We start from the raw sequence: 27,811 nt of genomic DNA, 5'->3' as shown, positions 1-27,811 counted from the left end.
CCCAGACAATGCAATGCAACGCACGGCTAGGCGTGGGTGCAGAGGTCCTTGTGGCGCACTCTTCACCAAGGTATGCTTTAACAGATGTTCCTGCAGTCTGAATTTCAGTGTCAATACTAGTGCACAAGTAAGATAGCAGGGCCACTTTTCGAACCCAGAAATCGGTCTCAAAATATCACTTAATTCGACTGCAGCCTACCAACTTTACTCAGGCCCAGCACTATCTCTGCACTAAGTTTGAATACAACAGCATAAGAATGCAAAAAATGCAGTGATATTTGTGAGCTAAATGACAAGCCCTCGCAGCATTAAAAAGTAACCGTCTTTTACAGCCGAGATGCAGAATGTTTATAGATCATCAGTTATAGCATAGTACAAGTACGAGCAACAAAAGAACTGTACAGTGAACGAGGTCGGCATACTGCATTTGTGTCAGAGAAATACAGGCACTTGGTATACTTCAAAGATATTTAATGACTACTTGGCATCAATACATGTGCATAAAATCATTACAAAATCATGCAATATCAGTGAATCACACTGAGCTAACTACAGCCATTGGAGTCAAATGTTGGCATAACCTACATGACCACCAGATGCACACATCGAGAACAATTAACACCGACTGCTGAAACTGCGTCATAATATTTTACCTGATGAATGGCTTCCACTATTCACATTCTGTTCCCCAACAAGGTGATTCTGCTTACAAGATAGCAATGTTTCAAAGAAACTGTCAGTGTCAATAAGTCAAGCACCCAGAAAAAATAGTTTAGGGTCCACTTCAAAGCTATTTCCGAACATCAAATAAGCCATGTAAATGCTTGGCTTGCGCATGAAAATCGGAAAAGGATATTAGCCACAAGTATCAATGCCAATGCACAAGTTAAAACACAAAAACAGCCTGACAAGCCACATATATGCAAAAAGCGATATATATCATAGTAGAATTGTAACATTTGTACACTGCAGAGATTTAGCATGTTATATGCCACAATACAGCATCAGGAACATAAAGCATGCAGCAGGCATACAGTCCACTGAAACTCCTTTCTGAAGACTCGTGCAGCAAATTTTAAAAATCTGCAAGAATCATCAGCTAAAATCATAAACCAAATATGTTGTAGGAACTGCATGCAATGCTATTGCAGGCTAAGCCCAGCATCAGTCTACGTAGCTCTGCGATGAATGAAGTGTTCCAGCTAAAAAAGCAGCTAAGCTGCACACACGCATCCCACACCAGACAGATTCCCCTTGCCCATCAATTGGACAAACCACCGCGAAGCTATGCAATTATTACTTGCATGCCATACATGACTAGCATTAATGTTGACCACTGAAACATTTCAATCAAAATCGCAGTCAACTCTCTCATAAAACATGAATGGCTCTCTGTAACTCTGTGCATTACACTTTCATTACTATGGCAGCTTGCCTCAACGTGCCTAACCACTGTACTATGTGCCCCACATGAACAACCGTGAGCATAGTAGGCAAATAGCATTTATGTGCACAGGCGCGAAAGGGAATAATACACTGCCGCTAGACTCCGGCTAAAGCATGCAAATGTGCAATACTCAGGCAGCAAGCAGGCCTGTTTCTCTGTAACTCAGTGCGTTACACTTGCATTCCTATGGCAGCTTGCCACAACGTGCCTAACCACTGCACTATGTGCCACACATGAAAAATGTAAGCTTGAATACAGCTTCTCCACAGGAGTTTAATGAAAGCAACACAATGAAGTGCCACTATGCTATAAAAATATTGTGGGTAGGTCATCAAATGTCCTCACATCACAATGTCCGTAACTTTCAGGTGTGAAAAAATGTTCAGCCAGCAGAAGATGTTGAGGCAGTCAATCTGGCATGCTTTTCTTGGGTGAGGCCAGCACGTCACAGGACCCTTGCACACACCTGTGATGGCAAACAGATTTGTAGTGATGTGGCGACGGGCGCTACGCATGGAGTCAGCCACTGCATGTGGTCCAGCAACCCTGGCCAAATGCTTTCTGAAGGCGTCTGTCTGACAGAGTTCCTCGTAAGCCACGGCTGGTTGCCGCTGGATGCCAAACTTCTCTGGGTCCATTGCAAATTCCACAGCCCTATTAAGATAAGCGACATTGCGTCGGAGGATCTCATTGATCTCAAAAATGGTGTCCCTATAGCCAGGCTTCTCCCAAATCTTGAAGGAGGTCAAGACATGGTTGCCCTGCAGTTCACGAGCAATGACCTGTAGCTCCGACAGCTTGGTGCTGAGGTAGCCGAAGTGGTGGAGCGTCCGGTTGTACTTGATCACGTCAAGCAATGCATCAATGCAAGGCGTCTCATTGGTGGTAAACTCAAAATCCAGATGTGACACAGACTGGTTTTTCCTCATGGCCTTCATGACCGTTGTCAGTGCCACACTGTCTGCATTACATGCAAGCATTTGAACATGGCGCAACGTCTTTGTCGTCGTCAGGACTTTGGCAAACCTTCTTGCAGCAGACCCATCCATGTTGGCTTGGGCCTCTATGCAGAGCACTTCAAGGCACGGAACGACTGCAAGCGCAAGGAATAGGTCCTTTAAGCAAGTGGCATCAAGATCAACGCTTGAGTCCAAGTGGACCATTGTGATTCGGTTTGCATTTATGCGAAGGGCGGCTGACAGTTGGAAGACACCTCGCATGTCATAGCAGAGGCGCACTCGGTCGTATGCAACTGCACGGTTTAGAGCTCCGGTGACATCTCTGTAGTCCTCTTCGTCGTCCGGATCCACGCACCCTAATGATAGCTCCTTCAAGACACTGTTGCTCTGCAGTGCATCAACAAGTGCGACTACACCTTGGGAGTTTATCTGGTTGGCCTCAAGGTTGAGCTTCTCCAGGTGACCATTAAACTTCAGCGCTCGAGCCAACCAGATTGCTGCAGTATCATCTATCATGTTTTCCCTCAAGTTGAGTTCAGCAAGGCCTCTGTTGAACTCCAGGAGGATGGCAACAGATTTTGTTTCTGGTTGCCCAAGGTTGCATGCAGACAGAGTCAGGCACTTTAGAGTGCTGTTGTTCGTGAGAGCTTCGACAAGTCTATCGATGCCACCTCGAGTAACATAGCAATTGTGAATTTCCAGTTTGTGAAGGCTGCAGTTTGTCTTCAACCCTTCTGAAACAACTATCAGCTGCTGCTCATCAAAGGACGGTACATCACGCAGCGATAGCTGCTGCAACTTGGACGACCTGGCCAGAAAGCCACCAAGGAGCTGTGCTCCTTCAGATCCAAGAGCATTGTCATCAAGCCGAATGACCTCGAGGTTGTCGTTCCGGCAAAGGCCCTTCATTAGCTCCCTGCCAGCCTCAGGTGACATGTCATTCTCCAGGAACTGCACCTTTCGAATGCACTTTGATCTTGCCACCATATCGCCAATGCGGCCAGCCGCAGATGGCTTCATGGACAACTTAGAGATGCAAATGGATTCGAGTGCAGGCATCTTGCACAGAGCATAGACCAATGTGCGCTCCGTTTGAGGAGAGAAATCCCAGCAGGCTATGGCCAAGTGCCGCAGTCCTCTGTTGCAAGCCAGAGCATCGCACAGCACATGCGGGAATCCAGAGGCCACGGCAGTCTTGTCTAGATCCAGGGTCTTTATGCACCTGTGCCTTTTGAGCAGGAGGTGGAAGAGTATGCAGGCATCAAAAACCCAGTTAGTGTTTGAATGAACCATCACTGCTTCACTGAGGGAACAAATGCAAAGCTTGTGTGGCTCTTCCTCTTTGAGTTCTATGTCAACTCTCATCAGTATGCGGTTGAAGGTCCTCAAGTTGTCCAGAATCCAGCAGCGCTCTGTATCCAGCATTGAGCACTGCCGCTCCATGCTGAGACCATCCCTCTGGAATTCTGTCTGGATCTCCTGCAGGCGCTTCACTATTTCTTCTACAGGAGGCAGATTGGGGCAGTTTTCGTGAAGGTGCAGCGCATAGATCTGGCCAGCGCCAGCGGCAACAGTCGCCCTGCCAGCCATTCTGCGTGCAGGTTCCGTATCCGTAGCATTGCAGTTCTTATTCCTCAAAGGCTGTGCAAATGGTTTGGTGCCAAGGGCACCACCAGGACTGCTGCTTGTATCTGCCACTGCTTGGAATGAGCTGCAGAAGGGTTTCACTCCAAACGGCCTGGACTTTGCATCACATTCAGACAGGTGTCTTGTCGCAGCTCTTCCATGTTTGGCCAAGTCAGACCTGAGAGTGGCAGGTGAGCTGTCTGGATATTGTGCACCTGACTTGGGTCTCGATGCCTGTCTGCTATTGGCTGGACTTTGATGGCTGCCTGGGCAGCTGCGAGAATGCTTGGTTCTGCCATACTGCACATGCCTTGATGTATCCAAATTTTGGTCTTGGTGCTTGTGATCAGCTCCCGTATGCAACCCGCTGAAATGGCCCGCATTTCCTCGTGCTGGAACCACATATTTGTCTTCGCATCGCTGGGACGAGAGAATGCCATCAGCTGCGTGTGGTGACCATGTCTTCCTGGCAGGACAGGTGGCAAGTGGCATTTCAGAGGGGCCCCAGCTTTTGTTGCAGTGAGTTGTCTTCGGTGGCTGGCTGCTATCACTGAAAAGAGGACAGAAAAAAGCATATAATGAGCCTTGTGGCATAGCTCGATGCTTTATAGGCACTGCATGCTGTGGCTCTACTTGCATTACCCTGGTTGCAAAACATGAACCTGTGATTATATCTGCAAAGGAAATGCAGCCACTGCCTCCTTCAGTTGCTAGCAAAAAGAAGCACGCTAGCCTGCCACCGAATTTTTATCTGTTGTAGGCAGTCATTGCACCCGCCACCACGGTGGTGGACGACGGCTGTTGCGATGCGTGTCTTTCTCTCCCTCTTCTTTTTCTTTCGTCTATTTTCTCTTCTGTCCGCATGAGGCAGCGGAGGTGGCTTAGCTACAGAGCCAGTAGCAGGCTCGTGCATTTTCTTTTCCTTCTTCCTACAGTCGCAACAATGAATGGGTGGGCCACAATTTTGCTTCGAATAGTATACAGTTGCCAACTGTTCTTTCGGACTCTGTAGGATCCCGAAAAAGATCCAAATTATTTAACAATCCAAAAAATTTGTTAAATTGAAAAACAAAGAAATTGGCGTACAAATCACGAACTTCGCCGCCCCCAATGATTTCCTTATAAGTCGATAATAGGGAGTTTATAGCATAGTGCGAATTGCTACTGGATCTGCTTCCGTGCATCGCCCATGCGTATGCGCTGATTGGTGCCGACACGGCCAGGCGTTCGCACCGCTAAAAAGCATCCAACTTGAGGTCTCAAGGCAGTCACCACATGCGCTGTGGTGCCCCCCAGCTGTGCTAAGCTCTAACCAGTATGACCCATAAGCTAGGATATTTTTGCCAGTCATGCTTTTGTCATGTCCATGCCACTTCACAACGTACTGCGGTGGCAACAGCAGGTCATGCTTATGCCGTGAACGAATGCACACGCCGCGCAAAGCAGTTTCAGTGATTAACGATGGTACCAAAGATTGAGAGATGAAATTCACAGGAAAAAAAAAGCACGTCGTATTAGAGCCTTCATGAATGCACAATCACCCCCCCCCCCCCTTCCCTTCTACATTTCCCAACGGGTGGCAGCTGCAGTATCGTAGTGAGCCACAGGGGACAGTGCCAGTGTTTCATTTCCAGTGCGATTTTGTACCCTTTGTAAGGCAACAATGAGAGCCAAGCTAGTTTGTCCGAATGACTGCGCTTTGACTAACTTCCGCAGTCAGGCAAAACCGGTTGTTTGCGACAATGATACCCGCTTGCGTCTGTCGTGCCTAAAAAACGAGCCTTTGGCCAAAAAACGACTGCTAGCGTCAAAATTGGTCACGTGGCTTTTGGGAAATTATGATAAAGGAAGAGGGGAGACCGTCAATTACAAGTAGTAAGAGGTAATGCTCTCAAAAGAAGCTGTTTCTTGCACTTTCCACTGCGAAAGCTGCCACATAAAAGACCACTACATTTGTTCACCATGCAAGCTGCCAAGCCAAAAATCAGTGCTGGAACTAGCTTGAGCATCGGCACAATTCAAAAACAGTACAATGGCACAGCACAGCATGCAATCAAAGATCTATCGCTTATAAATCATGTGACCAGCAGCAAAGCTTAGTGCTGTGTTTTTCTCGTTTCCACTGGTTATGTTTCGCGACATCATATGAACTCGTCAACTTGAAGTAGAGACACCACATTTTCGTAGTGTACAATGTCTATAGAATGATGCGCTGCACATTACCGAACACGACTAGACCAAGTTTTATTGCATGAAAAAGCAGTAAATAAGTTAACATTCAATTCCTTCTCTCATGAAGTTTCACTTTCGGTTTCAGCTATCGAAAGGCTGCTGTGACGTTATAGACATGCCGAGGTCATGCGAGGCATGCAAAAATTGAACAATTTATGTTGCTCTGTTCATTTTAATTTGCATCAATGCTTACGCAAGCCTGCCCAAAAATTAAATCACATAAAATGAATAAGCAATGATTACATATCACTTTCTTCATCATGCACGCGAGCAAAACTCTTGTATGACACCAGAGCTGGCGCTCCACAGCTGAAGCAAAATTGTGCGAGAAAAAAAAAAAATGCAACCATAAATGATTTAGCTGGTGTAATTGAATTCCGCATGGTGGGTCATGTACACCATTAAATTTGGTGGGTCATGTGCACCATTAAATTTCACATTATTTTAAAGAAATAAACGAGTGTCAAAAGCCTTGGGGTGTCTACTCCTTGAAGGCAACATAGTTTGATTGTACCTGAAGCTGGTAGATGGTCCGAGTTGATCACCCGTGCTTGTCTTTGGTCGTGATGCTTGCACACTGGGGCCACAGTTATGGCGGTTGCCTGTCCAGTTGCGCCTATGATTGCCCGCGCCGTATGCCACATTGAGAGATGCATCTGCAGCCCCGTCCAGATGCCTGTTATCCACTGCAGGCACGCTGACGACACAGCTCACACTTGCACATGTCGCACACTTGTCTTCAAGCTGGTGGGCAGGGACACAGGCAGCAGCAGGAGATGATAACCACCCGTTTCTGGCACTGTCGCCAACAACTGGCAGCACACTGGTGTCCAATGCTCTGGTGCTGTTAGTGAGTGGCTGACTGATGGCACTGAAAGCGAGACAAGAGGGCAAGTAATACACTTATTGCCACACCACAATTCTTGAGACACTAGACACGATGTCTTTCGCATTGCTTAAGTCGCTAAAATATGAGCCAATGGTTACACCAAGAAAGTAACCACTCCGAGGGAGCAGACACTTCCCACGGAAACCGGAAGAAAGCACGTGCTGGAACACTACTAGTAGGTTCGTTTTTCCTTCACATTTGTGTCTGTCAGTTTCCTAGTGCAATTTGAGCACGAACGCTGGTTCAACCTGGCCCTACATATTTTGTCTGAACCTTCACTTATTTCAAGTTTACCCTGATATCTTCATCCCTGCCTTGGCTCCAGTATTTGAAAGCCACCGAGTCCCAAATATCAACACAAAACAAACATTGAGAAGGCACGCATTACTAGCCCTAGATTTTGATTGTGATAACATAATCTGATTATCACATACTTTCCTGTTCCAAGGCGAAAGAAACTGAAAAACTGCAGGAGAATATGAAGATTACTTTCAGAATTACACAAATCAAAAAACAGTTTGATCAAACATTAACAGATGCAACCGCTTCTGTTTGTAACAGAACTTTGCAGCATAAACCTCACTTTCACTACATGAGGTGGAAGAATCAGACCCACTCAAGCAAAGGCTGTCACATAACCTTTTCCAAAACATTTCCCCTCAGAAAAATCAAAGTATCTAGCCTGGGAAACCTAACCTTGTACTTATCCGAAAACAGGCGATTACTGCCAGCACAGGAGACTGCATCCAGCACCTTCAGGGATACCCAAAGCACTATGCAACCCCTGCAAATGATTGCTGCTAGTCCTACGCAACATTTTGGGCCTAGTGGCAAACAGTGCAGGGAGGAAACCACATCAAGGAATGCTGTGCTATCCGTGGCAACAGTACTGCACTGCAGCTCAAAGGGTGTCGGGGAACATGCACAAGAGGTGGGAGCTGGGAATGGAGTGATGCTGTGAGAAGGGATAAAGCAGGGCATGGAGACGAGGATACCAGTACTGACAGAAGCATAACAGACTCCTAACATAGCGTGCACTGCTAAAGCTACCATACTGCAAGCTGAAAGTCTCAACATGGCAGGCAAGTGGGGGGGGGGAACAGGAAATGAGGATTTTTTTTTTTAACTTCATTAAAATAGCATGTGTGCTTATGCAAACCCTAGAGGAGAGCATATATGGACAGAGGTGAGAACAAATCTGTTGAATGCATTAACTTTAAAAGCTCTTTCATGGATTAAATCCATGCTTTGCATGCATTACTTTTTCAGCATGTTTCAGGCATTGAGTAGACAAACAGACGGTGAATACGTGCTTCTCAAGGCTCACTGCATATTGCAAGTCAGCCGTCATATACGATATGACGCTCCAGCAGGCCTAACAATCAATTTCCATAAGGAGTTCTTTTTTTCCAGCTTCCAAGAATACAATTCGGTCCTCATGGAAGAATGAGCTTGATTTCTTTTTGTCTGAGAAGAATGGGGGGGCATTATGGTCCCATGCTTTTTGCAGAGGCCAGTCAAGCTGCTCTGTAGGTTCCAGAAATAATTATCGTGTTCAACATGACTTTGCCAAAAGCAGTACATAAAACTAGGCCTCACTATTCACTGCTGTGAAGAGATCAAAGAGGATACTTTAAGGTAGGGCCACTAGCTCCATATATTTTCACCTTGCTCACTTGTGAAGCCAGTTTCTGGACGACTAATTTCCAATGTGCACTGATAATGTGCGTCATAATACAAGTGAATAGCTCCAGAATACTATGACCCTTTTTGAGAAGAAAAAAGAATTTACAACGAGCCATTTGATAGCCGGTTCTTAAAGCAACCAAAAATATAAGATAAGCTTGGAGAGACTCTTAGTACGCATCAGTGTTTTCTGGATAAAAAGCGGACTAACAAGTTGAACCAGCTAGAATTATCCTACCACGACCTGTTACAGCTGGCAGAGCGCTGCGGCCCTACCCACCAGCCATTTGACAAGTGTGGTGCAGCGGTGCAAGGATTCTGCACGCATGCTGCAGCTGTTTGTGAACCAGTAGGAAAACTAGTCTTAAAACCAAGTGGCATGCGCAGAGGCCCACAGAACATGAGTTGGACTTGCAGGAAGGTGAATTCAGAAACCAGCTCTGTAGAATAGATATTTTACAGCCTTCAAATACAGAGATTGAGCCCTAAATGCCCAGTACTGCAGAGTGCAGATTCCATGATAATACTGAGGTCACTGATAGTGGCGCTCGTGTCTCATGGATATGCTATCTACTGCTGTAAAGACTTGGGACTGAATAGCATGTGCTGCTCACTCAAGGGCTCCACAGAATGCTGCAGAGTTCACAGACGCACACACACGCATGCACGCACACACCTGAAAATATGGTCAAACTACATGTCTTGCAGGTATTTCTTTGGTTAATTTGACAGCACACTTAGAATTTGAAATGCGATTTAGATTTAGCATAGAAAGTTCACAGCAGTATCTTTCTTTGTGCCGTTGCTTAATTGGTCTTATTGAAAGTGAAACTGCCCAGGTGCCTTGGCTGTGTGCAGTGCCACTGTCTTAAATTATACCAAAATACAATGACTACTGGAAGAAATTTTTCAACTGTTTTAACTCCATGCTAACTGGGGCAAGATGATAATTTTTCACAAGTAGCTGAAAAAACAATCTTGGAGGACTTGCTGAAATCAATGTTAAACAGTCCTTGACAGTATCTCGATATTCAACACAAATGCCCAACAGGCATGACCAGCAGGCCTCAAATCCAGACTCAGACTAAATAATGCGAACGCTGAAAATGCTGGAAGAGCCCTAATAACCTGCGGGTGGCATGAGGCGTACCTAATATGCGAGCAGCACAACAATTCGCACAATCAAATGATTTAATGCTTCAATGCAGTACGGGTATGTTAGCAGTCATTCAGTTTTTTGCAAAAAGGATATCTTAGTACATAATAATAAAAAAAAAAAAGCTAATTTCCAGTACAATTATTTTACACAAACTGGTGCTGCCATGCATTCATAGGCATCCACTATACACAGTCTGATGCATGGGAAAAACATTGTAACTGAGAAAAGAGCGCAATGAGAGATACAGCAGCAGCTGCAATGTTGAAGTGGTTTCATTTCCTTTTTCTTGCCAATTCCAAATTTTATAGGTGTTTCAGGTATTCAAGAAAACTGCTTTTGAAATTTGATCCTTCAGGCAGCCCAGTGCAAAGCATCCACTGCACTGCTGCAGCCCAGACAGCCCCATCAAGATTAGCCGTAAAACAGTATGCATAAAAATATAAATTCAACTTCAAAGTGCAGAGATGCATCGTTTATTAATGCGCAAGCATTGTATGGCTATGTAGGTGGTTTCGCACGGGCATGACCGTGTCGAAGCTGTAAAAGAGGAATTGGTTGGTACATTGGAAAAAGAATGGTGCCATTGGATAGAGTGTCAAGGAAAGGTGTGCAAGTACCAAAATGGTTGATGTGGATTAATTAAGAGCCAATTAAATGTAATTGGGAGCCAAGATGGCTACCAGCCAACTTCCAGTTTTTGGTTCTCAGCTTCCGGTCACGTGTCTCAGTGGAATGCCCCTTGTCGTTCCTTTGAACGCTCTCGGCATCCCGCTGACACATTTCACAGACAACACAGCAACACTCAGACTTACGCATTGCTTCAGTGCCGATTCTGCCGTGATCTCGGAAAAGTTTGATTATGGACATTGGCTACGTTGTCACACTATCATCGGATGGTGTGACAGATTAAAAGTCACTAATATTGCATTCAAAACTCAAATTAAGGTATCAATGAATGTCCCGACACCCCAGAGAGCCCTGTTGTATGTATTCTCCCCAAACCAGTTGGCATTTGTTACGGTGAAAAGGAATGAGGTTCCTTCACAGGATATTGTGCCTAAGCCAGCATTTTTCACTTCAAATTCTCACATTTCCTGTTCTCGAGACTTCTCTCTGCGTTTATGTGTGGTCCAGGTCCAATGTAATCTTCACCTAAAACCAACTCAACAATTCAATCATGAAACTAAGGAAACGCAGTTCAGTATTGCTCGGGTATGCTGTATCCAACACAGAAACAAAGCCTTCCTTTTCATTGCTCTGACAACACACGCCACAATTATTCTCGCCACTATATGTTGTACAGGCAGAACCCTAATTTCGAGAAGGAGAAGAAAAGCTTGAAGGTCACATAGGTCTGAGAAGTGAAGCTCCAAACTACTAACATGCAATTAAAAGTGACTGGGATTGCATCTCATATTAGAGTTGCAGTGATGCAGTATGGAATTCATCCCTAAGGAAAGCAGATTGCAATGGACACAAAGATGAGAATATGCAAGTGCCTTTACTTCGCACTACTGAACTTCGTCATCCACACGTCACCAACGCGATTAAATGGAAAAGGCAATGCTCCACGAGTACGTGAAAAGCATTGCATTGTTATTGCATGCAAACAGGCATTCTCACTAGTTTCCCAGTAACTTGCACAATTTTCCGTTACGACAAATTCTCAGGGTGCAATCAAATCTTTGGAAACCTCCGTGCACAAACTGATGGCTACCTTAAATGCTGCCAAGAATGGTTGGTTGCTGTTCCGACAGTTATTGCCATTCTTAAAGTCTCCATTCTATCCATCTGCCTGAGCGGTATGACTCCCTCCAAGGCTGATCGAATGAGTGAAGTTTAGTTTCCATGACAAGGACGCCTGAAGTGTGCAGTTGACACGGTGTAGAACACTTCGTAGCAACCTTGTCATATTTTTGGGGGGGCATTTGTCTCAAAGAAGGGCTTCGGCAAATTCTTCTCGAGAAACAGTGTTGCACTGCTGTAGTTACAGCTGCAGTCTGAGAAAGCTCAAAGGCAACTAAATGCAGTACTTTATGCAGTAGCATCATAAGGTCACTCTTGTTTGTTTTTTAGCATTTGTTAGTGAGGATTGTGCCGCATCTTGGCCTTGATTTACATGTTGGTTGACCATCGTGTTTCGAAGGAAATTTCTGAAAACAAAATGGTGAATGTGTATGCGAGTAAGCATGGTATGTATAATCTAAACATCCCTTAAAATCCCCGTGTTTCCTTTCATCAACTCGTAACCAGTGCTGCAAACTGCTGCTGATTCCTATTAGACTCACTACAATTGTATTGAACATAAAGACACCACAAACCAGTTGCACACAGTTTAATTTCCATAGAAATGAATCAAATCTTTACCACGCAGCCATGCAATGTCAACAATGAAATAAGCATCCTATTCAGCATTGCTAAGCGACACGTGTCACGATGCGCAAACAGAATCGTGAAAAATGACTAACATAGGGATTTATATAAGCTAGTTATCCGACAACTGTCTATGCAGTTCATAATCACATACAACATGCAAGTTAGACTGAGAACCAAGTGCTGCAATTTGCAGTTCAAAGTAGCACTAAGAACACTGTCCGCAAGTGCATGATAAACATGTCACTATGATACGTGAACATGCTGACCATAGTGCCTGGTTATAGGTGCTTGCTACTGACTGGACACACATATAGGAATGCCTCTGTTCATGCCTAGTACCAATGTAAACATGCCTCTCTTGCCTCTTGCATTAACATGGCCCACAGCCATGCCACACTGTTGTTGATGCAGACAAATTATGGAGCACAATCCATTTTACATCACGCCACTCCCAAGATTTTTGTCTATGTCGGCACTAACCACATCTCGGGAAAGAAAAATGTGGGACGACCTGAAAGTGTCCAGTGTTCATGGTAGAATGGTGAGGAGGCACAGCAGAGGGAAAACAGAGGCAGGTAAGGTGATGGCTGGCAAGACGGTCTACACTCAAAGTTGAGAGGGACAGAAGTAGAGAAGGGGTGCAGTGTTGCACACATTGATCGACAGATTGGATTATGCCACTTGGCTGCATGGTCGCTTCGTCTGCAGGAACATCTGCCGCATGAATATCAATTCTGTGCACTACTTTTACATTGGTACTGCTTTCGCAGCAATGAAACAAAGCAGTAGATAAATGACAAAATTGGCAAAGGACGGCCTGCATGGGGTGAATGACCTGGATGTGGAGGCACTGCAACAGATTAGCTGTCTGCAAAGACTGCAAATTGCGCCTACCATCTCAGAACAACTGCTCCGACTTAATTTAAACCACCTGGGGTTCCTTCACAAGGGCACCTGTCGCATCTTTCTTCAATCAAAACACTGCTGGCAGAGTGTTTGCGATTGGACACTGTCTCCCAGCCTCCTCTCCCTTTCATGACTGACATCGGGACCAATTGAAATAAATTTTACAAAAGTGAAGCCCATGGTAAGAACAGTAGCACACAATTTTACCTGGTCTCTCTGTTCTGTATGAGTAACTTGGCAAGATGCTTCAGCCCCATTCGTCATTGACATAATCATAGCAAGCTTCCCAAGGACTGAAGGTTTTGTTTGGCATCCCTGAAAGAGTTAAACACTTTGAAATATATTTCAACAAACATTTTATTTTTAAACCACCGCAATGATTTACAAGTATTACAACAGTAAACAATTTAAACATTTTTTTATAAAAATCATCTAGAATCCCATTCAGGTAATAACTGCCCAGCATCTGCATCGAGACTCTGGGCATGAACAAAAAATGCCATGAATGAAACACTGGCTATCTAATACTGCCTACAGTAACTTGGTAATGTAGCAAAACATGTTGGGCTAGCTGGTGCAGTGCATTAAGGAAAACACCAGCCAAAGAAGATGCACACAGGAAACTGAATACAGGGCAGAAACTGAATTACCAACTGTTAATATTCAGCAGATAGAGGCTCAAATATATTGAGGGCACTGAATCATGACCAGCACACAGCTACCTACTTAAACACCCATCATGAAACGAATATATATGTATGTATATATATATATGTTTACTAAGCCTGCACTTATCTACCCTCCATGGGCATCTCACACCAGCCATTGCCTAATTTCAGTACAGAAAATATTGGCAAGAGCAGGTAACCATTGCAAAAGCAGTAATTAACAACGAATGGTTGAGTGCGTTGGTGACTGTGCAATGGTCATGCAACCTAGCACTACGAACAGTTCAGGGGTGGAAGTAGGCTCAAGCCTTTTGGAGAAGCTCGGGGAGCAGCAATGCCATTTGGGCCAGCTTAGGAGCATTCCAATTATGTTTTGGAACATGTTTCTAGGGCCTTTTATATTAAAAAACTTCTGTTCCTGACATACCAAACATCCTATCCGATTCCTTTTCATTCAACTTTCAATGCTTTGTAGACTATGCATGCATCTCTGACAAGACAAATGTCCAAAACATGAAGAGATGTTTAAAATAACACAGCTGTCCCAAGCAAGAATGTGGAACCTAGTAGCAGAAAACAATGACCACTTTGCACTCGATAAATAACTGAACCCCACGTTGGGCTAAAAACTTTTGCCTGTTCTCACTTGACAGATTCAAATGCAGAGTTTACCACATTGCTGCACTCAAACACCGGCATTAGTTTGAAGTTGACATTAATAAGCAGCACATTTCTCTGCCATCTATAATGTTGATAATCTTTTTGATCCTGTACCTGTGCTGCTTAATTCCCAAGCAGTTTCAAGTCATTGGCAGGAGGCCCTGTACTTCAACACTCTTGAGAACTTTTCTTGTGACTGGTACCTTTGGTGATTCACCCGCACAATGCTTCAAGTATGTTTTTGCCCGATGTAGGCTTGACATGCTCATTATTGGATAAGAAGTAAGCAACACAATCGCAGATTGTGCAGCAAATAACCGTACCACTAAATTCGCCTGCAGAACGTCAAGGCAGCCGGTTTGGGGGTTTCGGTGCAATACTGTGTTTTGGAGGAGGATGGCAAAGGGGGGAAAAAAAAAGTTGGAGCGGAATGGAGCAGCACTTCTGCCATTTGTAATTCAGCCTCTGCCACGCCTTCTTCCCAGTTTCCTGTGCATGTGTCTGCCTTCTTTTGGCTGGTGTTATTTCCCTAAAAAACTTAAATGATACTTTGGGATTATAGTAAAAATTGCTCACGAAAAGTACAGAATGTGCTTTAGGCAGCAGAATGCCAGAATAAAGGAAGCGAAGGTGGGAGAATGATGCTATCGCAATTTGCTCCCCATTAATCCACTTGGTCACCTCTAAATTTAGCTAGCATGTTGCTGGGCTAGTTGGTCTAACATCTTTTAAAACTGGGAAAAAACCCTAGCGCAAAAAATTCACACACACAAAAGAGAGAGACAAAGGGACAACGGACAGGCACCTGTCCGTTGTCCCTTTGTCTCTCTTGTTTGCGTGTGTGAATTTTTTGCACCAGGGTTTTTTCCCAGTTTTAAAACACCTCTAAATTTCATGCCTGTGGACTGCTAAATGAAACAATGCTCACAATGTCAGCCTTTGCCTTGATGGAATGTTGCTCAGCCTGCTCAGGAGGCAGATAAGCCTGGAGGTCATTTGTGTCGCTGTCTTCAGTTTCATCAGCCAGTGCTCGACTGTGCTCGACTGGTTTGACAGAAACTTCTTCAGCTGAAGTAGGCCCTCTGGCCTCTTGTGAGAAAAGCTGCTGTCCTGTAGTACACTGTGTGCTCCTAGTCAAATACCTCTCACTTCTAAATTTAGAAAGAAAAGTGAATGAAAGACAATTCCTAGAAATGCAGCTACAATCTTTTGATATTTATATTGCAGTGGAAATCATACCTCAGTGCACTTCCCTCATCGGGTGGTTTCTTCCTGTATATAGGTGGAAAAATGGTTGGATTGTAGGAAGGATGGTTTCTGACCTCACTTCTGCGATTGCCTACAAAATGTGTACTGCAAATTGTTGTCCACGCAGACGGCTGCCATGGAGTACCGTCGGGACTGCATGAATAGAAATGCAAATGTGCTATTATTAAACACTGGAAGTGAGCTACTAGATGCAAACGCTGATTGCAGCGGACATGAGTACTAGTTTAAGAGAAAGAAGTTTCGTCACTCGCATTTCTCTTTCAATTGACAACACCTTTGAGTGATGCTATGCCATTAATATCAAGTCTGAATAAAGGTTATCTAAAAGAACAAAAAAACTGCAATGACTGGTATTGAATAATACAAATGAGCCATGATTAGGCCATGTCAACAGAGACTGCACATAGACAATGACAAGATACTGAGGCACAGCACTCACAGCTGATAGATTATAAGTAAGCCATGTACTTTCCAGTTTTTCTCTGAAAAATGAATGTCTGCTGGTAAAAAAAAAAAAAAAAAAGAAAGTGGAAGCTACAAAAACTACCAAACAACACCATTTTCACTATATTCGTGCTAGCCTAGGACCTGTTCTTGAGGAAAATTTCCCATTTCCTTCCCTTCACAGTACAGAAACGGGCCAGCAAGCACACAGCAAGCAAAAAAGCAGTCCAGGGCCGCCTAACGCATTGTGGAAGTAGTAATAGGAGACTTGCTTTTGACCCCATCCTGTGCGAGATGGATTGTTCATTGTTCGGCATAGGGGTACTCAAGGCTGAAGGGTAGGTACCCCAACAGAAAATTTTAAGCAAGTTTCGTGAGGTATAGGGCCCCACATCACCAGTATACAATGGCCATATCTTTCTATTTCCTGCCTATCGCCTACTGGGTGGGGGAACTTCTCTGTTCGCTTTAATAATAACATAATAATAACTTTCACCACCACAAAGTACATGGTGGCAGGATGCCTACAGTAAAAGCTGCCTCTTGGGCAGCTTGACAAGGCCACAGGCACCCAGCCGTTTACTTTGGCAGCAAAAGTAGTACATCATATTTAGAAAGCGACAGTACATGTATCACAGAAAACTACATAAGCCTATATCTCACATGCTTTGAGAATTTGTGACTAATAATCACTGTATTTTATCATTTGCACCATGCAACTAGCTGAAAAACATCCACCGTATTTTTGAAAAATAACTACTGCAAAAGTGCCTGGCCCAATTATAATTTGGAACAAGTGTAGCACATGTGACGAGTTACATTTCATTATCTGCTCCTAGGAGTTCGCATAACAGTCGAAGTGACAGCTGGTGCTCTCATGTTCATTAAAATGAACTGCAGACACTACGAGCAAACTAATATGCTCAACTTACTTGACTCTACGAATGGCATTGATCCACGCTTGCCTTCTTTCCCGCTCGTACCACCTCCCGGGAAAAGTGTAGAATTTGACTGGCGGTTGTTGGCCCTTGGTGTTGGCGCGACTGTTGTGGCAGCCAACCACACAACAGTAGCTTGCACCGGGCTTTTGTTGCCGCCGTGGCGTCTTGGCAGCCATCAAAAAACAGCCTTAAGCAACAGGTGCGTCACAAGTTGCAGGTTCATACACGCTCCTGCTTCTGGAGTTCAAAAGCTGCGCATTCGCCCGAACTCTGCACCAGATTTTGTACGGGGAACACTCAGACTTCCAGGATGAGACCCACAGGTCACACAGCGAAATGGTTCCTGTAAAACCTGGTAAAGGAAGAGGCCGCTATAAACAACTGTCTGATCCTGCATCAAATGTCAGTGCCCGAGATGGGCAACCTCACGAATTCGCCCACCTCTGTTGAAGGCTATACCAGAGTTTTCGATGTGTAGCTATAAGTGCAGCTATAACTAGATTATTTCTACATAAAGAAGCAGTACACAGTATAGGCTGGATAGGAAGCCAAGACATACAAGGCAAACACAGAGTCAGTGACGCTCAGTCAAGTGAAAAGCAACGGTTCAGCCTTACAATATGCACAATTCCGTGCCGCTGACGCTGGCGACTTCACTGTCATAGTTCTGTCAGAAACAACTTTGTAGCTGACTATCAATGTATCGGAGGACTTTGTACGGCTGAAAATATCAATGTAACAGCTTTTCACGCAGCCCCCGAGGCGCACGGGAGTATACACCCACGCCTGGCCGCCGAGTTCGTAGTGCACGACCCTATGCCAAAGGTTGTATTGTCGGTATCAGAAGATTGATCTGATATGATCTTTGATGTGCAAGCAGGCTAGCCGATGTGCTTGCTCCGCTCGTTCTATGAATTGGCCAGCACCTGATGCAATCTCGTCACCACAACATGGTAGCATGGTGTCCGACATCATGCGCACTTCGCTACCATACACGAGGCTGAACGGGGTAAACAAGGTTGTTTTCTGCCTCATGGTATTGTAAGCAAAGGCAATTTAAGGCAGGATTTTGTCCCACGCCTTGTGCTCAACCTCCATGTACATCGAGATCATGTCCACCTTGTTTAGCCTTCCTGTTAGGCCATTTGTTTGCAGGTGATATTCTGTGGTTCTTCGACGTTCAGTACGGCTCCGTGTCAAGATATGCCTTAGGAGCCGAGCATTTAATACCTTTCCCGAGTCAGTGCTGATGGCAGACGGGGCACCATGTCGAAGAACAATGTTGTGAAGAACTAAATCACTTTGGCGGTAGTACCTTGTGCAAAGGCCTTCCTTCGTCTTGGCAAAGCTAGTTAAGTAGTGCGTGGCAAATATGATCCATTTGTGATGGGTTGACAATAGAGGAAAGGGCCCCAGGAGGTCCTTGCTTACTTTGTCAAATGGTATTTGTGGGGGCTCGATAGAGTGAAGCATGTCCAAGATTGTCGCGCAAGATTCTTTCACCGCTGGCATTGCCAGAAGGTTCTTAAGCAATGCTCGACATTAGATGAAAGCCATGGCCAGTAACAATTCTGCTGGACTCTGGAGAGGGCGCGTGTGCAACCAAGATAGCTGGGTGTCGGTTTATGACATGCAAGAACGGTACGACAAAGCAAGTTTTTATACAGGAAGCAGAACTCTTTTTGCAAAATGCACCACTGCAGAGACAGAAGGATGAAAGGCCACGAACTAGGTACCGTCCTTCGAGACGGTAGGAAAACTGTGACAGCTCGGGGTCAGCACGCTGTCTGGACATGAGGTCGGACTTGTTAATTGAACCGAGAAAGCCATCATCGTTCGCGGTGTCTTGTAGAAAGTATTCAACGAGAGCGTGTTACAGACTTGTAGGTGATGGCAAAATAGAATTCTTGCAGCTGTAATGCCAAACAAGCTAAGCAGCCACGAGGATTCTTTAAATTCTTCAGCCAATACAAGAAGTGGTAACTGGCAACAATATGAAATGGTCTTTCATACAGGCATGAGCGAAACTCAGTGGCAGCCCGCACTACCGCTAAGCATTCTTTTTATGTCGTAGAGTAGTTTGGACTGAGCAAGCAAAAGGGCACGGCTGGCATAGGTGATTACTCTATTAACAGTCTTGCTGCTGAACGAGGTCAGTGCCAAGGCCAATGCTGCTTGCATTTGCATGCGCCTCTGTGTTGGCATTGTCAAAATGTGTGAGTATCCGGGGCATTTGGAGACTGTGCCGTACCTCGTAGAAAGCTGTCCGCTGCCCAAGAAGACTGCAGAGTCATCCTGAGTGCGAGAGAGCTAGCAAGTTAAGCAAAATTTTTGATGAAGCCACAGTAGCAGTCCACAAGTTTGTCAGTGCCAGCTCGAGTGCCGCCAGCACTAACAATGTGCTCAAGAAACATTAATTCCGTGAAACCGAGGTAGCTCTCTTTAGATTCAAAGGAGAGGTTAGCAGACCGAACGGCTTCGAGGACAGCTCTGAGGTGGTGCAGGTGTTTCGTAAGCATTGCCGTAAGGATGATCCTGTCGTCCAAGTAAACAAGACATGTTTGCCACTGTAGACCTGTGAGCACAGTTTCCATTCTCTGGAAGGTTGCAGGAACGCAGCAAAGGCCGAAGGGGAGGACACTGAATTTCTAAGGCCCATCCAGTGTGATGAAGGCAGTTTTCTCATGGCGGCTCTCATGACCTATTTGCCAATAGCCACTCCTGAGATCGACCAAAGAAAAGTACTTGGTGTGCCGAAGTCTGTCCAGGGAGTTGTCTATGCACACTGTTGAGCTTTCTGTAGTCGACGCAGAAGTGCAGTGTGCCATCCTTCTTAATGAGGATGACAGGAGACGACCACGAACTGATTGAAGGTTGGATGATGTCGGTGAGCACCTCTCAGACTAGCTTCTGGACAGCATCTGGCCCCAAAGGACACATACAATAGGGCTGCTGATGGATCGAGCACCTTCACACATATATTCCTGTGATGCGCGATGCACATTTGCTGCACTTTAGAAGACAATGTGAAACATGCACCAAACTCAAGCAAGTGGTTCCGCAAATTACTCCTTTCAGAATGCAGAAGATATGAATTTATGTCAACATCGTTAACTGCATCCTCTTCGACTGCAGGTGTGGTTGCCTCGAAGATAAAGCATGAGGTAATTTCCTCAACAGAGTTTACATATGGTGTGCTGTACCACAAAACAGATGGTGATGCTCAATGCATAAATTTGTAATGAGTACCTAAGTGTGACCACCATGAAGGAAGCCAAGACCATGTGCTACAGAGATGCGTAGAGCAAGTAAGAGGCATACAGCAACTTGTCTCCACTATGGCTTGTTGCAGGCAACTCTAGCAAGGATACTGGTGTACGATGGCAATGTGATGCTATCATTGGCGACTCACAGTGGAGATCAAAACCCACTGAGCTCAGGCTTTTCTGCTGGCTTCCACAGAATGCCTAGATGTGCTGATGACAGAACTCTTGTAGAACAACCTAGATGTGTGCGCTCCGCAGCAACCATGAAATTACAGGAGAAAAGCCTGTTTCGGAACGGGCCAGATGTGAACAAATGGTGCCATCAACTGCTACTTTCATGCCTTTTATGTCGTCATGACCCTCATTACGTAGAAGTGTCGTCGCTGTTAAGCGCATGCTTAGCTTGGATAAAAACGTGTTGCAGTGACATGGCTGCGCTGAGGATTTGTGTGCAATAGTGAACAATGTTGAATTCCTTTCCTTCTTATTGAAGGCTCAGCGAAACCTGCTAAATGCAGCACAGCTGCTGTTGCTTTGTGGGCCCAGGATGCATCGCTTGCCCATTAAGTACCTGTACAAATATAAACTAGCCCTCGAAATATTGTGACAGTACCAAACAGACAACATATTTCAGACAAAATATTCTGCAAAGACTGGTCCACACTAGTTAAGGCAATGTTTAATATCAAACCAGTGTTTCCGTACGACATATGGCGATCAAAAACTAGGTTTTTTAATGCCAGATCTTCTAAACAAATACCTTGAATTATTTGAAAAACTGGCCACAGCTACTTCAATGCCACGACTATGATGCATGCTACGAGAGTTTTTCTTAAACTTACTCATACCATTCATACCAGCACAGCAGCCCTATGCACAAATTGAGAAGGAACTATCAGTGGTTGTGTTTGCTTGAGAACAGTTTCACTACTATGTCTGTGGTTGACACTGATCATAAACTTCTCATCGGTCATCAGTGTAAAGACTTCACAAGACCTCTCCCAGGCCACAACGCCTGCTCTTCGGCTCCAGCGCTACACTATGAAGTTTGTGTACGTACGGTAAACATAACAGTTGCTGACACAATGTCTCGAGCACTTGATCCAGCAGCTACCATTAAGACCTCAGACGAAGAGTATCAGGTGGTATATTGGTGCAAGCTTCTGCCCCCAAGTTAGCTGAGGTAAGAAGCTTCACAGCTACTTATAGACCCTATTCACTATCAGGTTTAGCAGGCGGCAGTTGTGGCAACCCTGTATTGTGGAGACTCCATAACGTTGGGCAGCGTTGCCATCTGGTGAAATTCGCCGCCAGATTTCGGAAATCTGGTGAATTGTTGGAGCTCCTGGTGTCCAAGTACACGAACTACTACACCAGACAAAATCTGGTGATATCTGGGGAAAACCACTCAGCGGCGCTGCTGATCCAAACGTTTAGCAGTAGGATGTGCAAGCGGCCGCTCAATCTCAAGAGAAGGAAACCTGGATGGTATTGAAGTGACTGAAGTGCAATGCAGGTGAATTTTTATGCATCTTTGGAGTGAGGAAGCTGGCTTCGACGGCAAACTTCCAGAGGACTCTGCAATATTATGGGTCGAAGTTTTCAAAGACGAAAACGCCATGGGTGAAAGCCCTACAAGGAACTGGCATTGTATGCACTGGCCTGTCTCTCATGCCCTGTCAAATGCAGCAATGGAGCGGGTCTTTAGTCAAGTCACATGTGTGAAGACAATGTACTGAAGCAAGGGCTGCTGAAAACTCTGGATGCCATTGTACGAATTCGCTCAACATAGGCATCCAGGCAGATGTGCCAAGGTTATAATGTGCTATGTGAAATTCGTTATCACCAATGATGTGATATGCGGGTTCTGCTCAGACATATATGACGCCCAAAGTGATGATTAGGGGCTGCATGACATGCTTTTATTTTAATAAAATGAGTGATGACAGGTAATTCTTGGTCATGTTTAAGCATTTTATAGCAATTTTGGATTCTGGGGAAATCTGGGGAAATTTCATCGAGGTTCTGGTGTCGCGGCCACTTTCCAATCTGGCAACGCTGTTGGGCGGTTCGAAACTAAAAGCACACAAAAAATGTTTCCGACGCTAGCGACTTCCCTGCTGTGCGCCATTCATTTGTCGGACACTTCTGATGCTGTGTCATGATCTGCTGTAATCCCCCCCTCTCTCTTTCTCCCTCTCCACTGTTGCGTTGTGCATGCCATGGTTGCCAGTGAAGCTACAATGACGTCACGTGAATAACCTCTATACCACACACCATGTAGCCACATGCATTCAGAAAGTGGTGTGGCCTAACAAGATGTAAAAACTTCCCCCAGCAGTGAAGGCCAAGAACTCAAGAGTGAACTGCACACAACTGATGTTTTTTTTTTGTGTGTGTGTTATTGTGAACTACTTGTGTCCCAGACATGTCAGAAGAAAGTGCTCCAACAAGGTTCCACATGACCCATTGAAGCATCGTCTCACGGGAAAATAGCTCGCCAGGGTGTCTACTGGGCCAGAATAAACCAGGGATATCTAACTGCAAGGTCTGCCAATGCCCTCAGCGAACTAACCAGCGGGAGCCGCTACTTGGCAGAACTACCAACACAGGCTTGGGAGAAAGTGGCAGTGCACTTTTTTCACCATTCCCCACAGTGATGCTAGTTAATTGCTCTCAGTGGATTTCATTTCCAAGTTTGTGGAGGTTATGAAAATGCCAACCACTTCAGCCTCATCTGTGTCTCCATTCGACTTCACCGCGTTTATAAACTGCAACAAGGAATGGGACACTGCCCATATCACTTCATTTCCCTCGTTCAAATGGACATATTGAGAGAACCACCCAGACCATAAAAGCAACAATGACCAAGATGCTGTCTGAAGGAAAGGAACTCACACCGACGCTGTTGAACCACAAAGCAAATCTGATGAATGGCCGCCAGTCTTCAGCAGAGATACCTATCGAAAGGATAAAAAGCCCATCCCAATCCCAGCGTTTTGCTACCACACTACCCGAATAAGAAGCTCCAAGAATGTTTTAAACAAGGCAGCAGGCACAGCACAAACACGCAAACTAGCATGCTCAAGATCTGCCTCCATTAAGCAAGAACCTGTCAGTGTGTTTTTAACCCCATGGAAAAAAATGGGAGAAAGCAGGCATAACACAAATAGGCCCAGAGCCTCAAAGGTACACAGTTACAGCAGCCAATGGTCAAGCATACATGTGTAACCAACACCATCTATGAGTGTGACGTGGCTCAAGGGATCCCCAGGCAACTCCTGAGTCGTTGAGGCGACTAAAGAAAATAAGCCGAACCGTTTCTCACACAAACAAGGCCCTGCCCTGCCCTACTGTCCCTCAGACACGAGAACTGTCCCACTGCAAGAACTTTCAAAGAAGGCCAGTGCGAATTCCCTCAAGATTTTTCATGCAATTTACTTTATTCTTTTTTTATATAAGATCCTATAAACTACAAAAGCCATATCTACACGAATAGAGTACACCATAAGGTATCAAAGGTAGTGTCTGATATAAACTGGGGGCTGATATTATGGTAGGTGGGCATGTTTTAGCTGCAGCAAGTGGCAAGGAACTTTGCATGCAGCCCAATAGCAAGCCTTAACCTTTTGCAGCCCTTCAACTTCACGTATCCCAGTGACTAGCTGGTCTAAACAGGAAGAGTTCAAAGACTCAGCCATGCTTCAGGACTCCGGGAAAGGGACGGAAAAGTGCAAGTAGGAATGGTGCACTATATCATAGTCACAAATGCGCGAGAAATACTGCGCAGTCTCAACATCACGAAGGCATAACTCTAGAACTCTGAAGTTGTAAATACTAAACTCGATAAGCTCTTCACGCACACAAACAACAAGATAGGAGAAACTATGACAGAGTCTGCTACTGCACAAACTGACAGGTCGGTGTGATTTCGGCAACTTGAAGGAAAGATCGATGCGTGTGACCGCTCTGTCACTTTCGGAAGCGCTCCAAACGGACCTGAAATTTGTATTGGCAACAGCGCCGACACAAGAACAACTTTGCACAGAATTCCACCTCACGAACAGCAGCCAGTGAGGGCAACCCAAAACAGCTGTGCCCCTAGATATACCGCGATGCAATGCTGTCGCCCGTTCCGTAAACAGCAGATTTAGCTTGCCTGGATCCCTCTCACGCAGGCTTAGACCCATGTCAATGAGCGTCCGGCAAAACCACATACACAATTTTTTTTTCTTCGGCAAGTCAACCAACACCCTCTATGATGCTCAGGGCACCTGGAAGAAATGCGTGAGGAAGTCATGTGCTTTTCTTGATCGAGAGGCTCCAGTCTTTCTTTCGCCCACGAATGTGACACAACCTTAACACCAAATTCGCAGTATGGTTAACACACACTTACATTTGCAAGAGATGCAGAGGGTGCGTACTGCAGGCATCGCATGCCTATGGTGCATATAGCGGATAATTTGGTTTTAAAAAATATTTACCACTTAATTTATGAGGATTTTCGAACCTGTTGCAGCAGAATGTCTGAAGATTTCGTTGCAAGCGTCATGAAGCGACATTTAATCAAAAGATTTAACCATTGTGGTGAAGTAGAATATGGGGTATTCACGCGGCGTCATAGCTGATATCAATGCACAGCCGACGCCATCTTTGCATCCTGTTCCGAATGGTGCGGTCGGCGGCTCAGCTGCTCATGTGCGTCAGTTTTCTGTCACACTACCTCATACGAGCACTGATGTTATGAATATTTAATCAGAATCATAAGGGAGAGTTCGAACAATATAGAAAGTTTGCACGATGCCGATAGACCGGTTCATCAAAAATAAAAATATATACAGAACTATGTAGCATCGACCTGTGTTTGCAGTTGATGTGTGCGACTGCACAGTAAACATCAAATTGTGGCCGTCCACGCATAATGTTCGACATTCACGAGTTCCTTGTGCTCTGGCCTGGCTTCATCACAAGGAACCAATTGAAAGAAGACAGATCACTCGAAAGACACAGCTCATTACATGCGCCTGATTTAAAGATCCCTGACTGAAGCAGACTAACCCATGCGTTGTGCTATTACATGCATACCGTAAAATGCTTCTCCCAGCTATACTTATGAATCCTTGAAGCTAAAATTTCGGACAGAATGGCATTTCAATCTTTTATACAAAACTTGTCAGGGGCACCTGCCTGATTCGATCAGGAAAAGTCGGATGTTTGCATCGTCTGTGGCGGCAACGAAGCAAGAGAAGCCGCTGTTTAAGCGATGGCATCGGTGGCACTATCCCATTGCCTTGCGAACTAGAAATTATTTTTTAAGAAGGGCAAAAATAACTCAAATTTAGCGCGGTTTTGGCCAAACTAAGTTCTTTTTTAAAGTTCTTCAAATCTTCCGTAAAACAACTCTACCCATCAACATTTATTCACTGAATCTGTATGTCCTTGTTCCTGTAGACAGCATGAGATGGAGAGACAGGTGCCATCGCTGAGACAGCGGTCTCCTTCGCTTAACAACCGACACAGACGATGCTAACCTATGATGCTAACATCCGACGTCTTCCGATCGAATAAGACAAGTACCCCAAATAAATTTGGCATGAAAAAGCTTCTACCAGATGTCATTTCTGCGCGAAATTTGAGCTACAGGAATTCAGCGGTCTAGCTGAGAAAAGCATAATCTTTGGGGTTTGTCGAGCTCTCTATTCAAGGCTTCTAGATTGCCGCAAGACACGACGGGAAGGTGTTGTGGCGCAGTGTATTGGTGGAAACGGCGAAACCTATTGTCTCTACATTGCCGCGGTGCTCCTTACCTGGAATACGACGTGTAAATGCGTTAAGAACAGTCGTGCACGGATCGTGGCAACAGCTGGCTGCCAGGACACATACAGAAAATTTCTGCCCAGTCCATTGTTGACATAGATTTAATTCCCATCTTCCGTGATACGTGCGTGGTTGAGCCGTGCCACATACGTGATGCTTCATCTCTCAGTTGTTTGTTCATCAGGAATCGTTCGTGTGTACTTTCGGAGCCTTAAAACGGCTCAAGGTCCTTTGCAAAGCTCTTCAGGTTCCGTTGCGTGCTCTATTACAGTATTTCGTAGTTGATACGTACAAAAAAACTTGTTTTTGCCTGAACAACCAGGCCAATATCAATGTCATATAAGTGTGGTCCTTCTTGTATAAAGATCAACAAGGTTGTGCCGGTGATATGTAGCACTCACATACGTTCACCATTCTTTCGGTGGACACAATAATGGCCGGCTGCGCCACTATTACCCACAATGCACCACGCACGGCGTGTCAGTGAAAACGAACTCGTGAATACCCGTATGATGAGAAAGTTTCCGATTGTCCTACCTGCCTCGCCCTCATGCATTGACCAACTAAGCGAACACGTCTTAAAAAACACAAAGGCATACTTGTTCGAAAACTATCAACAATGCTTCACCTCCCATCCAGGTTTGGCAGCGATGCCTGACGCAAAAAAGCATGCATGCAGGACAAATACACGAGTCAATTCTGCCGATCTTCGACGGCGACAACCTATAAAAACATCAGGCAGCCTTTCTGTAAACATTTAACGCAGTTTAACAGGTGATTCAACATACCTATTCAGAGTTTTAATAGAATTAGCTAGCCCTAGCGACACTAAACAAAAGGGGGAAATCATGTTTTACCTAGGACGCCCTCGTCCACGACCACGGCCCCGAGGTGCCGGCGGGGCGATGAACATCGTGGTGAAAATTCCGCACTTCTAGGCTGCACAGATTAGCGCAAACACGACGGGGTCCATGCTGAAGATCAGGCGGACAAACACTGCATTCAAAATAAACCTAACAACAGCACCACCAACGCACGCAACCTGCCGACCCTACCAGGCGCAGCAACCACAGCCTACTGCCAGGCCAAGCCTACCCTACGTCGCCGGCCCGGCGTATCATGTGACCTAGGCTGGAAACGCCGATTGGTGGACGCGCAACCACGCAGCAACCTGACGTGACGTTTCTTTTTTTTTTTTTTTTTTTTCGTCGCGCTTATTTAACTAGACGTGACGTAAAAAAAAAAAAGAAAAAGTGGCTTTGCTTGTTTTGTTTCTTTGTTCCTAGAAGCTCTAAAGCACGGTGCTCAAAGAATCCCTACATCCCCCTCCCCCGTTACCTCCGCCCGTTTCGGCGGCGCGCTCGAATTCGTTTTCGGTTCGTGAATCTCGCTGCGGAATGGCTGCGGCGCGTTCGGTCACTGGGGTACGTGCTTGACGATGGTGAGCCTGCGCGTTTACGCGGATA

At 45.3% G+C, this 27,811-nt stretch overlaps 1 protein-coding gene across 3 annotated transcripts; it reads right to left on the bottom strand.

The window, feature by feature from the left end:
• Positions 1-454: 454 nt before the first annotated feature.
• On the bottom strand, positions 455-27,440 carry LOC146178300 (uncharacterized). 3 transcript variants are annotated; one of them, XM_084578089.1, is made up of 4 exons: positions 15,848-15,977; positions 13,488-13,595; positions 6,779-7,135; positions 455-4,582 (listed from the first exon to the last, which is right to left on the bottom strand). In XM_084578089.1, the coding sequence occupies exons 2-4, from the start codon at positions 13,535-13,537 to the stop codon at positions 1,789-1,791; spliced, it is 3,201 nt and encodes a 1,066-aa protein (XP_084434215.1). In that variant the 5' UTR covers positions 13,538-13,595; positions 15,848-15,977; the 3' UTR covers positions 455-1,788. The 3 variants fall into 3 exon arrangements, with proteins under 3 accessions (XP_084434215.1, XP_084434213.1, XP_084434212.1); XM_084578087.1 differs by lacking the exon at positions 15,848-15,977 and adding an exon at positions 15,537-15,674; XM_084578086.1 differs by lacking the exons at positions 13,488-13,595; positions 15,848-15,977 and adding an exon at positions 27,203-27,440.
• Positions 27,441-27,811: the final 371 nt, after the last annotated feature.

Source organism: Amblyomma maculatum, chromosome 9 (assembly GCF_055883805.1).
Source record: "Amblyomma maculatum isolate TAMU_Amacu chromosome 9, ASM5588380v1, whole genome shotgun sequence".
Taxonomy (NCBI): domain Eukaryota; kingdom Metazoa; phylum Arthropoda; class Arachnida; order Ixodida; family Ixodidae; genus Amblyomma; species Amblyomma maculatum.
This window is presented reverse-complemented; position numbering and strand designations above follow the sequence as displayed.